This window comes from Stegodyphus dumicola, chromosome 1 (assembly GCF_044657685.1).
Source record: "Stegodyphus dumicola isolate Sdum_Otavi_A_Nest chromosome 1, ASM4465768v1".
Taxonomy (NCBI): domain Eukaryota; kingdom Metazoa; phylum Arthropoda; class Arachnida; order Araneae; family Eresidae; genus Stegodyphus; species Stegodyphus dumicola.
Window position 1 is genome coordinate 106,616,369 of NC_140768.1, and position 15,643 is coordinate 106,632,011.

Sequence of the window (15,643 nt, forward strand, 5' to 3'; positions counted from 1 at the left end):
TAACGCTGATTTTTGTTGTTTGACTTCTGAATTAGTACTTATTCGGCGTGTTATTGTGTCTTAATCTTAATAGATGCTTTAAAACTTTGTGTATTTTAAAATAAAAGAGTTATGCATTATAATTATCATTTGATTGTTGCCCTGAAAAAGAAACAAGGTACAAATTATTTGCAATTAAAACAGGTTAATCCATAATTTTCATAGATTGTAATTAGATAGCAAAAAAATTGTTTTGTTCACATTTAAAATTTCAGTATGTATGAATAAAGTGCTATTGTGTATTATTTATTATCTAAATAAAAATTCAAATAAGTAAGCAATAATATATTTTTCAATGATCTAATAATCAATGGCTGTCAGTCCAAAGAATCCACAAAATTAGTAGAATGATTTATACTATTTTCATGGTTTTCCCCATAAATATGAGTAAATTTCTTTTAGAAAGTCCTTCATGAAGACATCCTGTTCATCAGGCAGATAGCTGCCATGTACTTTGCCATATTGAAAACAAGTGAATTGGTTACTGTCTGATGCATTATGTATGCCTTTTTTAAATATAGCACACTTTTGGCCACAGCAAACATGTATTTATCTCTCGTAACTTCCTTATCTATAGTTAATGTAAGTAAATCCACCACTAGCTAAGTAATTTTATCATTTTATAATTGGAAATTAAAATACCTAAATTCTCAATAAAAATCAACATGGATATAGCAAAATTGCCAGTTCTTGGTTTTTTTACATCTTCCACTTTTCCAGTAGATCATCAAATTTGCTGATTTTTAAATTTTTAGCCTTTACTAAGAAAAGTTTTATATTATACTTATAAGTTTTGGGTGAGGGCAATTAATCAAATTTATTGAGTTAATGAAACTTGATATAAATTTCATTCTCTCACTCTTAGTAATTTCCAGCACAATTTTTCTTGTTAAATTTTATTTGATGTAAATTATCTTAATGTTTTTAAGAAATCTGTTGAAATTTTTATAAAGATATTCAATTATTTAATCACGAAATGTTTATATTTAATTTTGTTGCACTTCAATATATGAAACATTATAAAATTTATTTATGCAATAGTATATTATTTAATTTCATCATGATTAAAAGTGCTATGATAAATTAAAGCTTCCTTCCCCACTTTCAGTTTCCTTAGTATAAACATAAGAAAATTACAAAATGAAATTGGCTAAAGAATATTAAATTTAGAATTTCTGATTAAATATTAATATATTTTGACCCAGAATTATGCACTCTAATCTAAATCAGTTTGGAGTTCTTTTGAAATGATGGTGCTGTGCTGTGTGAAAAGAAACTCCTGATTTTTTTGGCACAAGAAGCTTCCACTTTTCAGTAGATCATATTTTGAGGTTGACTGCTATGTCATTATAATAAAATGAGTAAAGAGCAGCAAAATAAGACCATGGCCAATTGAATTGATTAATTGCTATAAACAGTGCAATAACAATATTGCCAACGTAGTGCAATTATCACTATTTTGGTCATGTTTACATTGAGTGGGTTTCTTGTTTTAGTATAACTACATATTCAAGTAATTCCAACTTATCTATGTTATTTGTAGATGTCATCTCTTCTTTAAAGTGAATAACAGAATTATATAAAAATTCATGTATGTTTACAGTATGTATGTATTTCTTATTAAAGATTTTAAATTATCATTATACTTATTATAACTTCATATTTTAATATTGACAATATTCTTTTCAAAAGTATTTAGTGCTTTAGTTACATACTAGTTTTCTTGAACATGTAAATACTGTATCTGTAAACAGCTGTAGTTAATTCTTGTTATTATTACATGTCTTTTTTTTCCTTTCCCAGATATGAAGAACTCATTGAAATAATTAAGCTGATAAAGAATCATAAAAAGATAAAGGATATGAGTAAACTTTGGACTAGTAAGTGAATATATGGTTATTATTATGTTTTAAATTTAATGTGTAAAATTCAGCTTATATATGCTACTGTTTTTAGCAGAATATTAAATAATTATGCTTTCAGTGGCAATTGCACATAATTTATACACAAAATTTAGGCATAAAGGGTGACTGATTTTTACACATTTATTCACAACATTTTAATGACTTCTAGAAACTGTTAAAAACAAATGGTATGCTGAATGTTTATACAGAATGTGGCTCAAAGGTCACCAAACATTATTTTAGTATCTTATTTCAGTAGAACATTACATAATAAGTAAAGGAGGTATTATTTCGCATGTTTAGGTGTATAACTCCATGGCTTTAAAGTGTGCCACCTACCAACCACCGGAGGAAATGCAGCCTTCTATAAATAATAGGCAAACAGAAAAGTAGCCACTGCAAAACAGATTTCAGAAAGTGGCAAGCATGAGAAAGAGTTCTCTTATAAAATAAAATAAAGAAAAAGATCTTTAGAAAAACAGTAATAGACATAAACAAAAAAAGAAAAACAACATTCTAACAATGATGAAGTGGACAAACAGTGAATGTGAACTGTCAGTGGTGGGACAAGCACTGCTTGGATATTTTTCTTTTGTTTTATGATGTATCATAAAATCTGAATGTGTTTTAGCAACAAAATTTTCTATTATATTAACACATATACTTTCAGTGTAAAGCAAGTTCAGAGTTGCCAGCTCTCCCGATTTAGACAGGAGACTCCCAATTTCTGATCATACTCCTGTCACGATTTTTAGCAGATTTCTCCAGACTTTCTCTTCTTAAAATTTCTCATGATTTTTATGTAGCTTGGCTTAATACTGCATTATTTGCTCCCCAAAAAAGGGATTTTTGTTTTTTGTCGTCTGAAAGCACTTGTTTTTCTCTAGATGCATATAAAGAAAAAAATCAAACTTGTTTTGTCACTGAGACATGGCGTGTTTCTGCTTTATGTATGAAAATCAAAACTCGTACACAGAGGACATTCCTGCTATTATTTTGTTAAGAAAATTAATATTGTAATGTATATCATTTGTCATTGCACTTTCTTGATTTCACATGAAGGAGAGGCTGATGTCTTAAACATTTACGTCCACAAGGATAACATCAGTTGTACTGGGAAAAAATTATATTTTTCTGGGAAAACAAAGGAACAAAAAGTTATTAATGCAGAGTACCTGTTTTCTATCTTATTACTGAAGCACAACCTCTCTTTGAATGCATCGGATCATGCTGCAGCTTTTCTAGAAATATATTTCCCAACAATAAAATCGCTAAGAAATACACAAGTTCAAGGGCAGCAATTGTAGAAGAAATGGGTTTAAGAAATTGGTATGAAAAATAAATCTTCAGTTATCGATTACATAAACAGTTTCATTCTGCATCTTTGTGGATGGAAGAATAATACCAATTCAAAACTGTATCCAGTTGTTGGTTCCTTTTTTTTTTTATTCCAAAGTCTTCAAAAATTGAGTATAGTTTACTTTCTGCCCCCTCTTTAGAAGAGATTCGACAGGCACCTAATAACACAGCTAATTGTTAAAACTTTAAAAGAAAGTGCAATTCTTCAGGATAATTGCTTAACACTTAGTGCCGTACCGACAATGCATCAGGAATTTGAAGAAGATTCATGTTGCAGGAATCCTAAAAAAAGAAAATTAATATTTGCAAATTAATGAAATGGTTTTGTCACCTCCTAAATTTAGCAGTGAAAAAGAGGCAGCTTCTTTGCCAGTAAGTATAATTGAACACATTTTTTTATATTTATTATGATTATATGATGATCTTGGAAAGATTGCTAAAAGGAAGGGAAAATTGAAACAATTCTAATAAATAAGAAAAAATCTGAAATACGTATGTTGGTTATCATTAGAGAAATGTTTAGCTAGAATCATCGACCACTAAAAGTTAATGCTTCTAGTGTTTTTTAAGGAAAAAGTAAATGCTTCTAGTGTTAAGATAAAAGGCTCTGTTAAGAGTTATAAAATACCCTAAATAGAGGTATAGTTGTTGCTTCCATTGTTAAAAATAGGTGTGAGAAAAGCTAAGTAATTTCTGCATCTGCGAGCAATTTAACTGGCAATTCTCAAAATAATACCACAAAATATAAGCGTAAAGCTCTCAAAAAATAAAAAATCAGCTTGACAAAAGACACACCTTTCAATTATTGTATGTTTATCTTGTGAAGAATGAATATTTATGTTTTAGTCTACAAACCTTAACAAAGTTTTTTGCTCTTTCGCACTCTTCATTTTGCCATCCAATGCTCTTAACACAATTCCACAGTGCAGAATTGCATTAATTTAAGTTTTATAATCAAAGAGTAGTGATCTGGTTAACATATTTACCATATTTGACGGCATATAAGACGCACCTTTTTTCCTAAATTTGGTCTCAAAAGAGTTACCTGCATCTTATACGTGAAGAACTCAGGTTAACTTTCAATGCTGAATGTGATTTTTAGCCCGGATAAAGGTCTAGACACACATAACTTTTTCTACACCTGCCATAATTATTTTGCGAATGCGTGAAATATCTGTCGCCAAAAAGCGCCAAAGCTCGAAGCTGATGTCGAAGCTCGACGGTCACATTACGTCTATGGAGCCTTTCCTTCTTTACATAGACTTTCTTGGACTCATCCGACACATGTGTCGTTATCGGTGCTTAAAACTGTTTGTTAAAAAAAAAAAAAAAAATACACTGGAAAATATGACTACAGGAAACAAAAGATTAAGCTATACACAATTCAGTATAAACTAGGAGTGTTAAACTATGCCAAAGTGCATGGAAACAGAGCAGCAGCAAGGCATTTCGGTCCACCACCTACCGAAAAAATGATACGTACTTGGTGACTGCAGGAAGATCAACTGAAGACTGCTAAAAAACAAAAATATAACCTTCAATGCCCAGCTCCATCTTGGCCTGAACTTGAAAATTACATTTTAAGTTATTGTGGTACTGTGCTATTGGCTATCACGTGGACTATTGAAACTTTTTTTCCTTGTGTGTGGTCTTCTAAATAAGGGTGTGTCTTATATGCTGTCAAATACGGTAATGATTAGGGAAACTGATTATTTTTCTATTATTAGAAGGTACAAGTAATATTTTTTTCCCATATAAGTATTTTTGCATTTAAGAAACAATAATTGAACTTTCAGATATTAAAATAGTTACCATTAAAAATTAATTCATTATTAAAAATATTTTTCCTCTCTACGTATTTTTATTATTTAAGAAGTATTTTTGTTGTAGAGAAGTTCACCTGATTTTTTAGTGTTGTAGGTTGGCAGGTATGCTAGTTTTAAAGGTGAAGAATTAAATATTTAAGAAGCTAAAATTGCTTAGAATTGTGCTTACTTGGCTATAAATTGGCTGCCCAAAGTGAGACTCGTATGATTTATTAGATTAAGAACAACCAGTGTTTAAGTCTCCAAGACATCGACTCCTATTTTTAGTTAGTACTTCCACTGGCAAAGTCTTCCCCTAAGATTATTTTAGAGATTGTTTCAGTTTCATCTTTACCTAAAGATAACAATGAACTTTTCAACAAACATTGAAAGTAGATAACGTAGTGTTTTTGGGACTAGCCAGGAAAAAGATCTATAAGTGTTGGCCACAAAATTGTGTCTTCCTGTCTGAGATAATTTAAAAGTTTTTCAGCTCAAAGATTTAATTACAAACTCAGACAAGTATGAAGAAGAATTTGTAAAGAATTCACTGACCAGCATAATTAATGAAAGAAAATTGGTTGAACAAGCAACTGAAAATGATAAATTAGCATTAACTGGGGGTGGGAACTTTCGTGCAAAGAACAGGCATCTTAAAAACTTATACATGAAGAAAAGGCTGTAAGATGAACAAATCGAAAATGAGCATCTTTTCAAGTTGGAAAAATTAAGACTTCGACTGCAGTTACAAAACATTTCTCAAAAAGGGGTGATAGGTCAGGAAGTAGATCATAGGAAGATAAAATTGGATTATACTATTTGACAATTTTTGAATGTGAATTAATATTTTTCAGAATCAAAATGGATTTTTTATCTGATCACTTCATTCCCAACACAAATAGCACAAGTTATTGCTAGAGAAGATAAAGACTATCAAGATTACCGAAAATTTTAAGAAGATACTTCTTAAGCAATAGAGACCTGCTGACTGTTCAGAGAGTTTTTTTGTAACACAAGAGTACTGCAGTCCAAGTACTGCCTGGAGAGATTTCTGCTTTAAACTATCATCACATTTTGATGGATAGATAACAGAACTTAACATTGAAGATTTAAAACAGCTTAAAAACATAATTATTAATGACCAAATGAAGGGGGTAACCCTTCAAATTTGGGAGAACGGTTTATGGATTCACAGGTAGAATGGAATCAGCTGTTGGAATTAGCAGAAAAGTTTGATGCCTATGAAATTGTTTGTCGTGAATTTTAAAAAATTCAGTGCCATCTAAAAACCAAATTGTAGAAGTGAATTCCTGACATCAAATAGAAAATTAAGTCCACTGCAATATCTAGAGAAGCTATACAAGAACATGAACTCTTCATTAGAATAAAGAACTATCTGATGTTATGAATGTGAAACTCCTAGATACGTACAGTCTAAAGGAGAAGCAAAAGCATCTTTAAATAAGATCAGTTTGTGTACTTTTGAATGATTCACATATCCATCCACTTTTATTGTACTTAAAATATGTAAAGTAGAAGCTGTTGCATAGGCTGATACCCGTGCATCACACTTTATTGCTGGAGAAAAGTTATACCATATCCTGCAGGGTAAAAATGTAGAGTTTGAACCCAAACGCATTTCTCTGATGCTTGCATATTGAACACAGAGCAACATAGCTGCCTTGAGTATGTTTGTGAATCCTGTTGTTGAAAGTAAAGTGGTACCTACAGAACTAATTGTTTTATTTGAAGCAAAAAGAAACATAACTTTCTTAGAAACAGACTTTCTCCGAGGATTGACATGGATGTCCTCAGTGGTACTTGGCATTTCTGCGAAAATCCTTATATCCAGCACCCTTCCTACAAAGTGCTTTCCAAAACTGAAAATTCTGCATCCATTTCTGCATTTTCCAGACCCAGTCCCATTGAGTGAACATCGTATTAATACTGGAAACAGTCCACCAGTTGCAGCAAATTATACAATGAGGCCTGCAAACAGAAATTGCTGAAAAAAGAATTAGATTCTACCCTGGCTAATGGTATAATTAAAGAATGGAAATCTCCATATGCCAGCCCTGTTGCCTGCCCTAAACCAAACGATACCATAAGCCTTTGCATCGACTATTGCAAACTAAATGCTACTACTATTGCAGACGTACCCTCTACCGCACATGGATTATCTTCTCACAGAAGCAAAGTTCGATGCCCTATACGTCAACCATCAGTCTTAAATCAGAATATCATCAGGTCAGGGTTCATGAAGCTGAAGTTGCTTTCCTTTTCCCATGTGGAAAATATAAATATTTGCACATGCTTATTGGATTATGAAATGTACCATGACTTTTTAATGTCTAATTGACAAATTCAGAGCAGGGCTAAAGGGTATTGTTGTTTTGTCGTATCTAGATGATGTCATTATTTTATCAGAGACTTTCGATTAACATTTGGGTGACTTACAAACTGTTTTTGAGAGACTTTCTTTGTTTAAATTCCATGTTAATGGAGAAAACTGTCACTTTGCATGTGACCAAGTTAAATATTTAGGTCTCTGACTAACCGCAAATGGAACTGAAGTGGACCCAGAAAAAATATTTTCTATTTAGAGAATTCCTGTACCAACTAACTTGAAGGAAGTTCAATCCCTCTTGCAAACTTGCTCATGGTTTAGAAGGTATGTTCCAAACTTTGCGAGCATTGCAAGGCCACTTAGTTACCTTAAAAAAAGGGGGCTGTACAATGGATTCTGAAACTATCTCAGAATCGGGGGTAGCCCCCCCTCGCCCCGACTCTGAGATCTGGGTTCTTAAGCATATAAATTGATAGTCAAACATATTTTTCATCATATATTTTCAAATAACTGTAGTTAGTAAGTAATGTTTTAGTCAGTAGATTTCTTGATTATCTGCACCCCTACGAAATGAAATGTTTGGCTGTCTTTGCAGCTCATATGTTCTTTAAATAAATAGTTGTTTAGTAATAAAAAGAAGCATTTTATGCAAAAAGCCGCTGATGGATACTTTTAAAAAATGAGTTAAATATAAAATTTGAAAATAAGTCAAAAAGATATCAGTCCTAGCAAATGTAAAAAACTGAGGGTGTGGATAATAAAAAAATATTGAATATTCTATTCTAAATGCTATTATAAAACTACAAGCAAGAATTGGAAATGAGGGGAAATTTGGAACTGATAAGATTATAATCTAGACTTCTTTATATATATAAGTGGCTAAAGTGTGTGTCGCCGATAGTTTGTTGTACTCGGAAAAATGAGCATGGAAATTAACGTTTCCGCAGTTTTTAATTAATATCTCAACCGATTAAAGTCGTATGAAGATGAGAACGGTATTGATGGATTCGGAGAATTTTTTGGAATCCAAGGATATGCCTCTCGAATTTCAACTTGGCACCGTTCCGTAGATATACGAGAAAAAAGAATTTGGCACGTAGCCAAATCCCTCTAATAGGGAAAACACAAGAAAGAAAGTGGAAAATGAAGGGAAAAATTAGTTTTTAATTAATATCTCGGCTAATTAAAGTCCCAAGAAGACACGAATGGTCAAAATGGTGTGCTAGGCACCTGCGGAATCCAACGGTGTGCTTCGGTAAGCCCGGGAGCCAGCCATTTCGGAGGAGATGATGTTACTTCACCCTATATATATATATATATATGCGGCATAAGTGTCTGTTTGTCGCTGATAGTTTATTGGTTGCTTGCGTAACTGTACTGGACAATGGGGTGAAGTTGCTACGGCACAGGATTGCCGTTTCAATTATGTCGTAGACAATTTCCTGTAAAACTTGCCTTTGCTATGGCCATCAATAAGTCTCAGTGCTAAACGCTTAAGCGCTTTGGCATTTTTTTACCTGAGCCTGCATTTGGACACGGTCAACTTTATGTTGCCTGCTCAAGAGTTCGTGAAAGAATAGGCGTAGAATTAAAAATAATTGATGGTCCTCTGCAAGGCGAGCTTAAAAATGATGGAAAGATCTACACAAGAAATGTTGTGTACAAAGAGATCTTTAACATGTGAAATCATTTTTATTGATTGAGCTAGCGGTGGACTCTTAAGAAATGTACCGCCAGTGGTTTCCTGTATTGTACTCTACTTTAAGCAATTAAGCAAGTAGAAGGGGTAAACCCTGTGGAACAGTAAGCAAAGGGGCATCCTCGCCGCCTGCCCTGGGTAATTCAGTTTAAATTAGGAGCCACCTCTGCACAAATCATTTTAATTACAATTTATATCTAGAACAGCAGTTATTTTGTATGACCACCCGGCTTTCTAGTCACTTATTTCAGAGGGAAGTACAGTAGATTTTTGTTATAACAGCTTCTTGCATTCGAAAGTAAAAGAAAACTGTATACAGTAAATTGCTGTTTTATGTAAAACTGGTTATATATTATGTGAATGTTAAGCCTGCTTAATTTCTAATTTAGCCATTTCCATTTCTTTTGTGTGTACTAAATAAAATATAATGTATTCAGTCTCAATATAAGACCAAGCCCAAGTGAAATCTGTGTTTAATTGTAGCTAATCTAAGGAATCTCTCACCAAATTTTTATAGGTTTTGAAAATTTAACTAGGGCTTTTACAAAAGCAAGGCCTGTTATTGAGAAAGAAGAAAATGGCAACATTCCAAAATTTTACATTAGATGTCTTGTAGAACTAGAAGATTTTATTACAGATGTAAGTCTATTAATTCGTTTGAAATGATTAATTGATCATCTTATTATTATTATTTATCTTACTGTTTGGCATAATACTTTTATGCAAAGCATGAATTTTTCAATTTAGTGTTGGGAAGACAAGGAAGGAAGGAAAAATATGTCAAAAAATAACTCAAAGTTTCTGGCTACACTTCGTCAGAAACTGCGGAAATATAACAAAGACTTTGAGACTGAAATTGCAAATTATAGGAAAAATCCAGATGCCGAGGATGAGGAGAGGGAAGATGAAGAAGAACAAGGTAATCATTATATATTTGTTTTCAGAAATTATAATTATATAAAATCATTCTTTTTTTATGAATCTTGCATCTGTATTAAAGGCTTTCATATGTTTTTAACCTAAGCATGTGAAAAGCATGCATATTAACTGAATATTGTACAATTTCCACAGTAAATATAAAAGTAAGAAAATTGTTCATCCTGTGTTGCAGTTTTTCTCTCTGTGTAAAAGTACATTCCATTCTTCCCCCATTCAGTCGTTGTTGATGATACATTTTCTACAATATTTAGACTTTGAGTTGTGTTTTGTTCAACAGATGGCATTAACAGGGTTCGTAGCGGTCCTTACAAGTGCTTATAAGTCCTTATATTTGAAAATAAAATATAAAGGCCCTTATAGATGCTTACTTTTTCTTTAAAGCCCTTATTTTTTTTATTTTTTATTTTTTTATTTTATTTTATTTTATTTTATTTTATTTATTTTTTTTTTTATGCTTTTAGTGCTTTTTTTAATGAACACGCATTTTTCCCCCTGTACCAAAGCCGAAACTAAATAAACAACTTTTCTTCCTTATATGGAACATCAGATGGTGAATCATACTCCCGGAAATAGCTTTTCCCCCTTTCTCTGCATTAAGGTAACCTATGGTGCGCGTGAGAGTACAGACAGGTGCACGTCGTTCTATTGGTCAAAGAATTGTGAAAACCGTAGAAAATTCCGGTACATTCGGTATTCTTTTCCTCCCACCCAAATACTACACACGTTTGAATTTCTATCAAGATTTTAAAAATTTACATTCTCATTCGCGTGGTCAGTTCATATTCATGTTTATTATGATCGTTATGCTTATATTATGAGCATATGTATGAATATTTATAATAATATAGTTGAAGTAGATGCTGAAGTGTAGATAAACTTCCAAAAATGGGTTTATTTTTACACAGATTAGCTTTCTAAAGAATAATATTCGGAATGGCTTAAATAAAAGGAAAGTAATCGAATAGTCATAATATTTTATTTTTTTATTTTTTATTTTTTTTCCAATACATTATACAGTATGGAGGTTGGGAGGTTCTCCCCTTTCTCCGCAAAATCTCTAATATTGAAGCAGCGAACTTTTTTTTTCACTGTCCAATCTGGATTGAATAGGATTAAAAGTTTTGCAGTCTACCCAACCCAAGCGAAGAATGATTCTATTCTGGAAATTTAACGGTCTGTTCAAAATTAGAAGCAAAAACACCCCAGATTAGTAAGTCTCTTTTCCTTTGTTTAGTTCTTTATTCTCCGAATACTGGCAGCTGTTAATTCTGATTGCGTAATAACACGTATGGAAGAATTACGCCGCAAGTATTGCACAATGACGTTTACGGTATTTTGCAGAGATAATTAATTTTTATATTCAGTCTGAGATTTATTTATGAACACTTAAAAGAGTTTAACTGTTCTTTCTAAGCAGAATATTTCTCAGTTCCGTTGGTCTATTTTTGTATGATGCACATATCGAAATGTCAAAATCATTTATTTAGCCGAGAAATCTAAAGAACGGCTACAATCCCCCCTCCTCTTTTTCCACTTACGCTCGACTATACGGAATATTCGGCAATTTCCGAGTATGCGGGTTAGTTAGGCTTTTACTGTTAAAGGATGACTGCATGAAGCAATTTCCGTTCTCCTGATTTCAGAAATGTTCCTCTTTTTTACTTAAATTACTTTGCTTGGAATATATGTTAAGAAAAAACTGTTATGCAATGAAAATTTAGAAAATGTTCAGAATTTTGATTTAAGTTAAATTATTTAAATATGAGTGGAAAAATAAATTGTATTTATTATTAGGTGCCAAGTGAATTCAATTAATATGGCTTATTATTATTTATTTTCTATATTTTGAACTGAAATTTCATCATTAAATCTTGTAATATAGTTTAGTTCTGCATAGTTGTTTTTTCTCTCATTGTAAAATAATTCTGTAAATTGAACTGTCATTTAAAATTAAAAAAAAAAAAAAGTTAATTATTTCCCATTATTGAGGTAATGCTCATTCTCTTAATAAATATTGCATTGGTCATATTTTAAATAGCAAGTCTAATTTTTCTTTTAAGGTTATGCAGTTGTGTATAATGTAATTAGACAGGTGCTTATTTTTTTTTCTTAAAATGTGCTTGAAAAGTGTTTATAAGTGCTTACTTTTTAACTAAAATGTGGCTGTGAACCCTGCATTAATGTTGCCTAAATTTTCATATTTGCAGAGTTCACTAACTGATTTTGGTGCTGATTTGGTTATCATTTTTGTTTTTTTTATATATATAAAAAAATGATAAAAGCAGAATTCATATTCAGAATCTGGCTTGCAGAAAATGTTCAGCGAGCATTATATGTCCCTGATGATATTTCTGACACTGAAAATTAGTTAGTTATTTTGTAGATGGCAATAGTGAAACAGATTTTTAGTTTCCAGATTCATCTCCAGATAGTGATGAATCTGTAAAATAATTCAGTAATCATCCAAAATGTTTGCCAGTGGTGTAAAATAAATTCTGCAGTTTTCTTTTCTTGACAGTCCAGGAATAACTGTGAAAATGATGAATAATGCAACTATTTAGATTAATGTGAGCTTTGGAATGTAAACATAGCTCTGGAAAACATAATTCTAATTGCAAACCTGTGAGATGGATAGCTCATCATTTTGCAAGCGTCACCCCTTCTAATCTCTGCCCCCCAAAAATTCTGAAAGCTTTCAGGTCTTATAATATGCCCAAAGGTGCGTCCTCCCCCCCCCCATTTACACACACATACACATTTCAACAGCGAAAAACTAAAAATATTAAAAAACAGCATGTCTTTAGAATTCCCGATAGACAGTCTCACACGTAGATAGTAAAGATAGAAATGTGCCCTTGCCCCGGTTATAATGTTGCCAATGTTCGCTTTAATAAAAAATTCATCAGAGTTTTACATGATATGAAATAGACAATGAAACAGATTCCCAAATTCAGGCTTTCAGGTGCTGATATTTGGGTGGAGGACTACATTGTTCAAAATGTGATGGCTTTAGGTACCGTTGTTTTTCACAATGTGAGAAACATTGCATACATTAATGCGGATTCTTCATTATGTTATTTCTTTAAAAGGGTGATAATATTTAGTGGCAGCAATCTGAAAAATGATGCAGTGGTTTTAGTGATTAAATGCAAAATGCTGTTCTGAGACTAATATCCCTTCTGGGTTAATGCCTCAAAAACTTGCAGACAGTATGTTTTTTGTTGATTAAAAAAATTTACTAGCTAAAAAATAAAATCACAAAGAAACACATATTTAGTGCAAAGAGGGCTTTACCTGGAACCTCATTTTGGAATTTTCCGCACTAAATTTATTTTATGGTGTAATTTGTTGAACAAGATTCAGGCGGTCCTTAAAAGAACTTTGTCTTTTTTTTTTTTTTTTTTTTAATAATTTTTGGTCTTTAACCCATTAACCTCCCAAACTACAAGGAATGATTCTTTTCTCGTGAAAATAATAAAAAATATTAAATTAAGCATTTATAACATAAATTTACATTTAAAATTTAAAAAATGCTCTTACCTGTGGAAAAAGTTAGTTATACGTTCACACAACGTCAGCAGAATAAGACTACGGATGTTTAGTGAATAGGATTGTACTCGTCAGATGTTTCCTTTGAGTGGAGCACTGGATTACTTTTTAGCTGTATAACGTTTTATAAATCTACAAATCACTTTACTTGTAATTAATTTAATAATTAAATATGCATTATATTTCTTTTACAAATACAGATTATTTCAATTGAAGTATTCAAGCGTGAAAAGCTTCACTACAATCATGATATAAAGCTACATTACATGCTTTGCATTCTATAAACAGTCTGTTTATGACACTCTTTACTACAACGTCTTTTGTTATCATCGGACTTTACGATAAAAGGTCTACCATCTCCATGCAGTGGTTTTTTAATGCTGAATTTGCTAGGTCTTCCTGTAGCTGATCTATTTCTGGCTAATTTTACACTCTCAATAGGAGTTTGCAAAAGGAATAATGAAATCTCGCGCCTGAAATATAAAAGAGACTTTTTTTTTAGTAGTAGAAATTCCAGTAGTAGAAAGTTGTGCTATTTAGTAAGTTTAGATACAGTCTCACCTTATATAATTTATCAGTATTGTCAATTTGACTATTGTCAGCTAAATGCAAATTCTGCTTCATATTCCTGTACTCCAAACATGATATCGATTCTCGTACAATAGGAACAGATATGTCCTTATCAAGAGACCAGTACATTTCTTCTTGAGGTAAAGAATATCCCATAAGCAATAGTATTCCAATAAATCTTCCCATATAAGCTTTACATGCAATAAATTCTGTGAGATTTTTTTTGCTGAGCGTATGTATTTGTCTGTTTAACGAGAAAAGAGTAAATGTCTAACCAAAAAGAAAATCTCTCCACTAGTTTTACCTTGTATTTTGTCTTTTGTAGTTTCTCTCCTGTGTGCCTCTTTCTTTATTTTCTTCCTGAGACATAACTGACAGTTCCCATTTTATCCATTTCAAGTTTTCAGTTTTCTGCTTTTTAAACTTTTTCGTATGACTACCACTACTTTTAGAAGGCTGAAACTTACTTCTTACGTGAATTTCAACTTCACCAGCAATATCGTTTGGTAAAATATCATTATCATTATTTAAAACATTGTCATTCCCTTTCTTCTTCATCACTAGCTTCTGCAATTTCTGGGGGAACAACAACAATATCAGTTTCATTCTGGTCATTATTAGCATTATCATCATCTGTTTTTTCATCAAAAAAATCTTTGAAGAGCTTCTTCTAATGTAAGATACCTCATTATAGGCATTATAGGCATCGAAAGGAATGAGTAATAAAGGAGATTACCCATTCTTGTTTCCTGCTGATGTTGAGTCAGCCCAATGCCTGTTGTCCCTTCCTTCCCAACACTAATATAAACATCTGATTAACCCATTGACGCGCGGTGGTCGCGCCCTGAAACCACCAATTTTCGAATTTTTTTTCTCCTCTTCCTTCTGAAATTTTTGAGTGAAAATCAATTGATTACTGATCTTTTACCTCTAAATAACACAAAATGACTACAGAATCATACATGTTTTAGGTCTTAGTACTTCAAATCGGATGCTTTTCCAAATTCGTTTTCAATGAGACTAAATAACTTTCTTTTATTCATATAAATAACTTTAAATTTCAAAAGTTATTCATCGCACATCATGATTTCTATCATAAACAATAAAAAATAGCAATAATTAAACTGCATATATTAAAAAAACCCTCTATATGTATGGCATTTGCTTTGTGGTTTCAGGGCACGACCACTGCCCCACTAGAGCATTGTGAGCTCTAGAGGCTCGGTGGTCGCACCTTGAAACCACTGCTCTTCACAATGGCGTTTGCTTGCTTCTCAAATAGAAATGTTTATTTTTACCCCGATATAGATAAGGGGTTTTGAAATCACAGAGTTATTTTATTACTAAACAATACATGCACCTGCCCAGTAAAAAGGTCTTTCTTTTCCAGAGACTTTTCTCTGACCTCAACACACTTGCTTCCCAAGGTAGT

General features: G+C 32.1%; 1 protein-coding gene across 2 annotated transcripts in view; it reads left to right on the plus strand.

Annotated features, from left to right (window-relative positions):
* The window catches only part of eIF3c (eukaryotic translation initiation factor 3 subunit c), an 86,915-nt gene that overhangs the window by 12,199 nt on the left and 59,073 nt on the right, over positions 1–15,643 (plus strand). For both annotated transcript variants that reach the window (XM_035356492.2, XM_085818928.1), the window contains exons 4-6: positions 1,843–1,919; positions 9,671–9,792; positions 9,901–10,072. In XM_035356492.2, the coding sequence (XP_035212383.1) occupies positions 1,843–1,919; positions 9,671–9,792; positions 9,901–10,072 (371 nt within the window). The remainder of the gene's footprint in view (positions 1–1,842; positions 1,920–9,670; positions 9,793–9,900; positions 10,073–15,643) is intronic.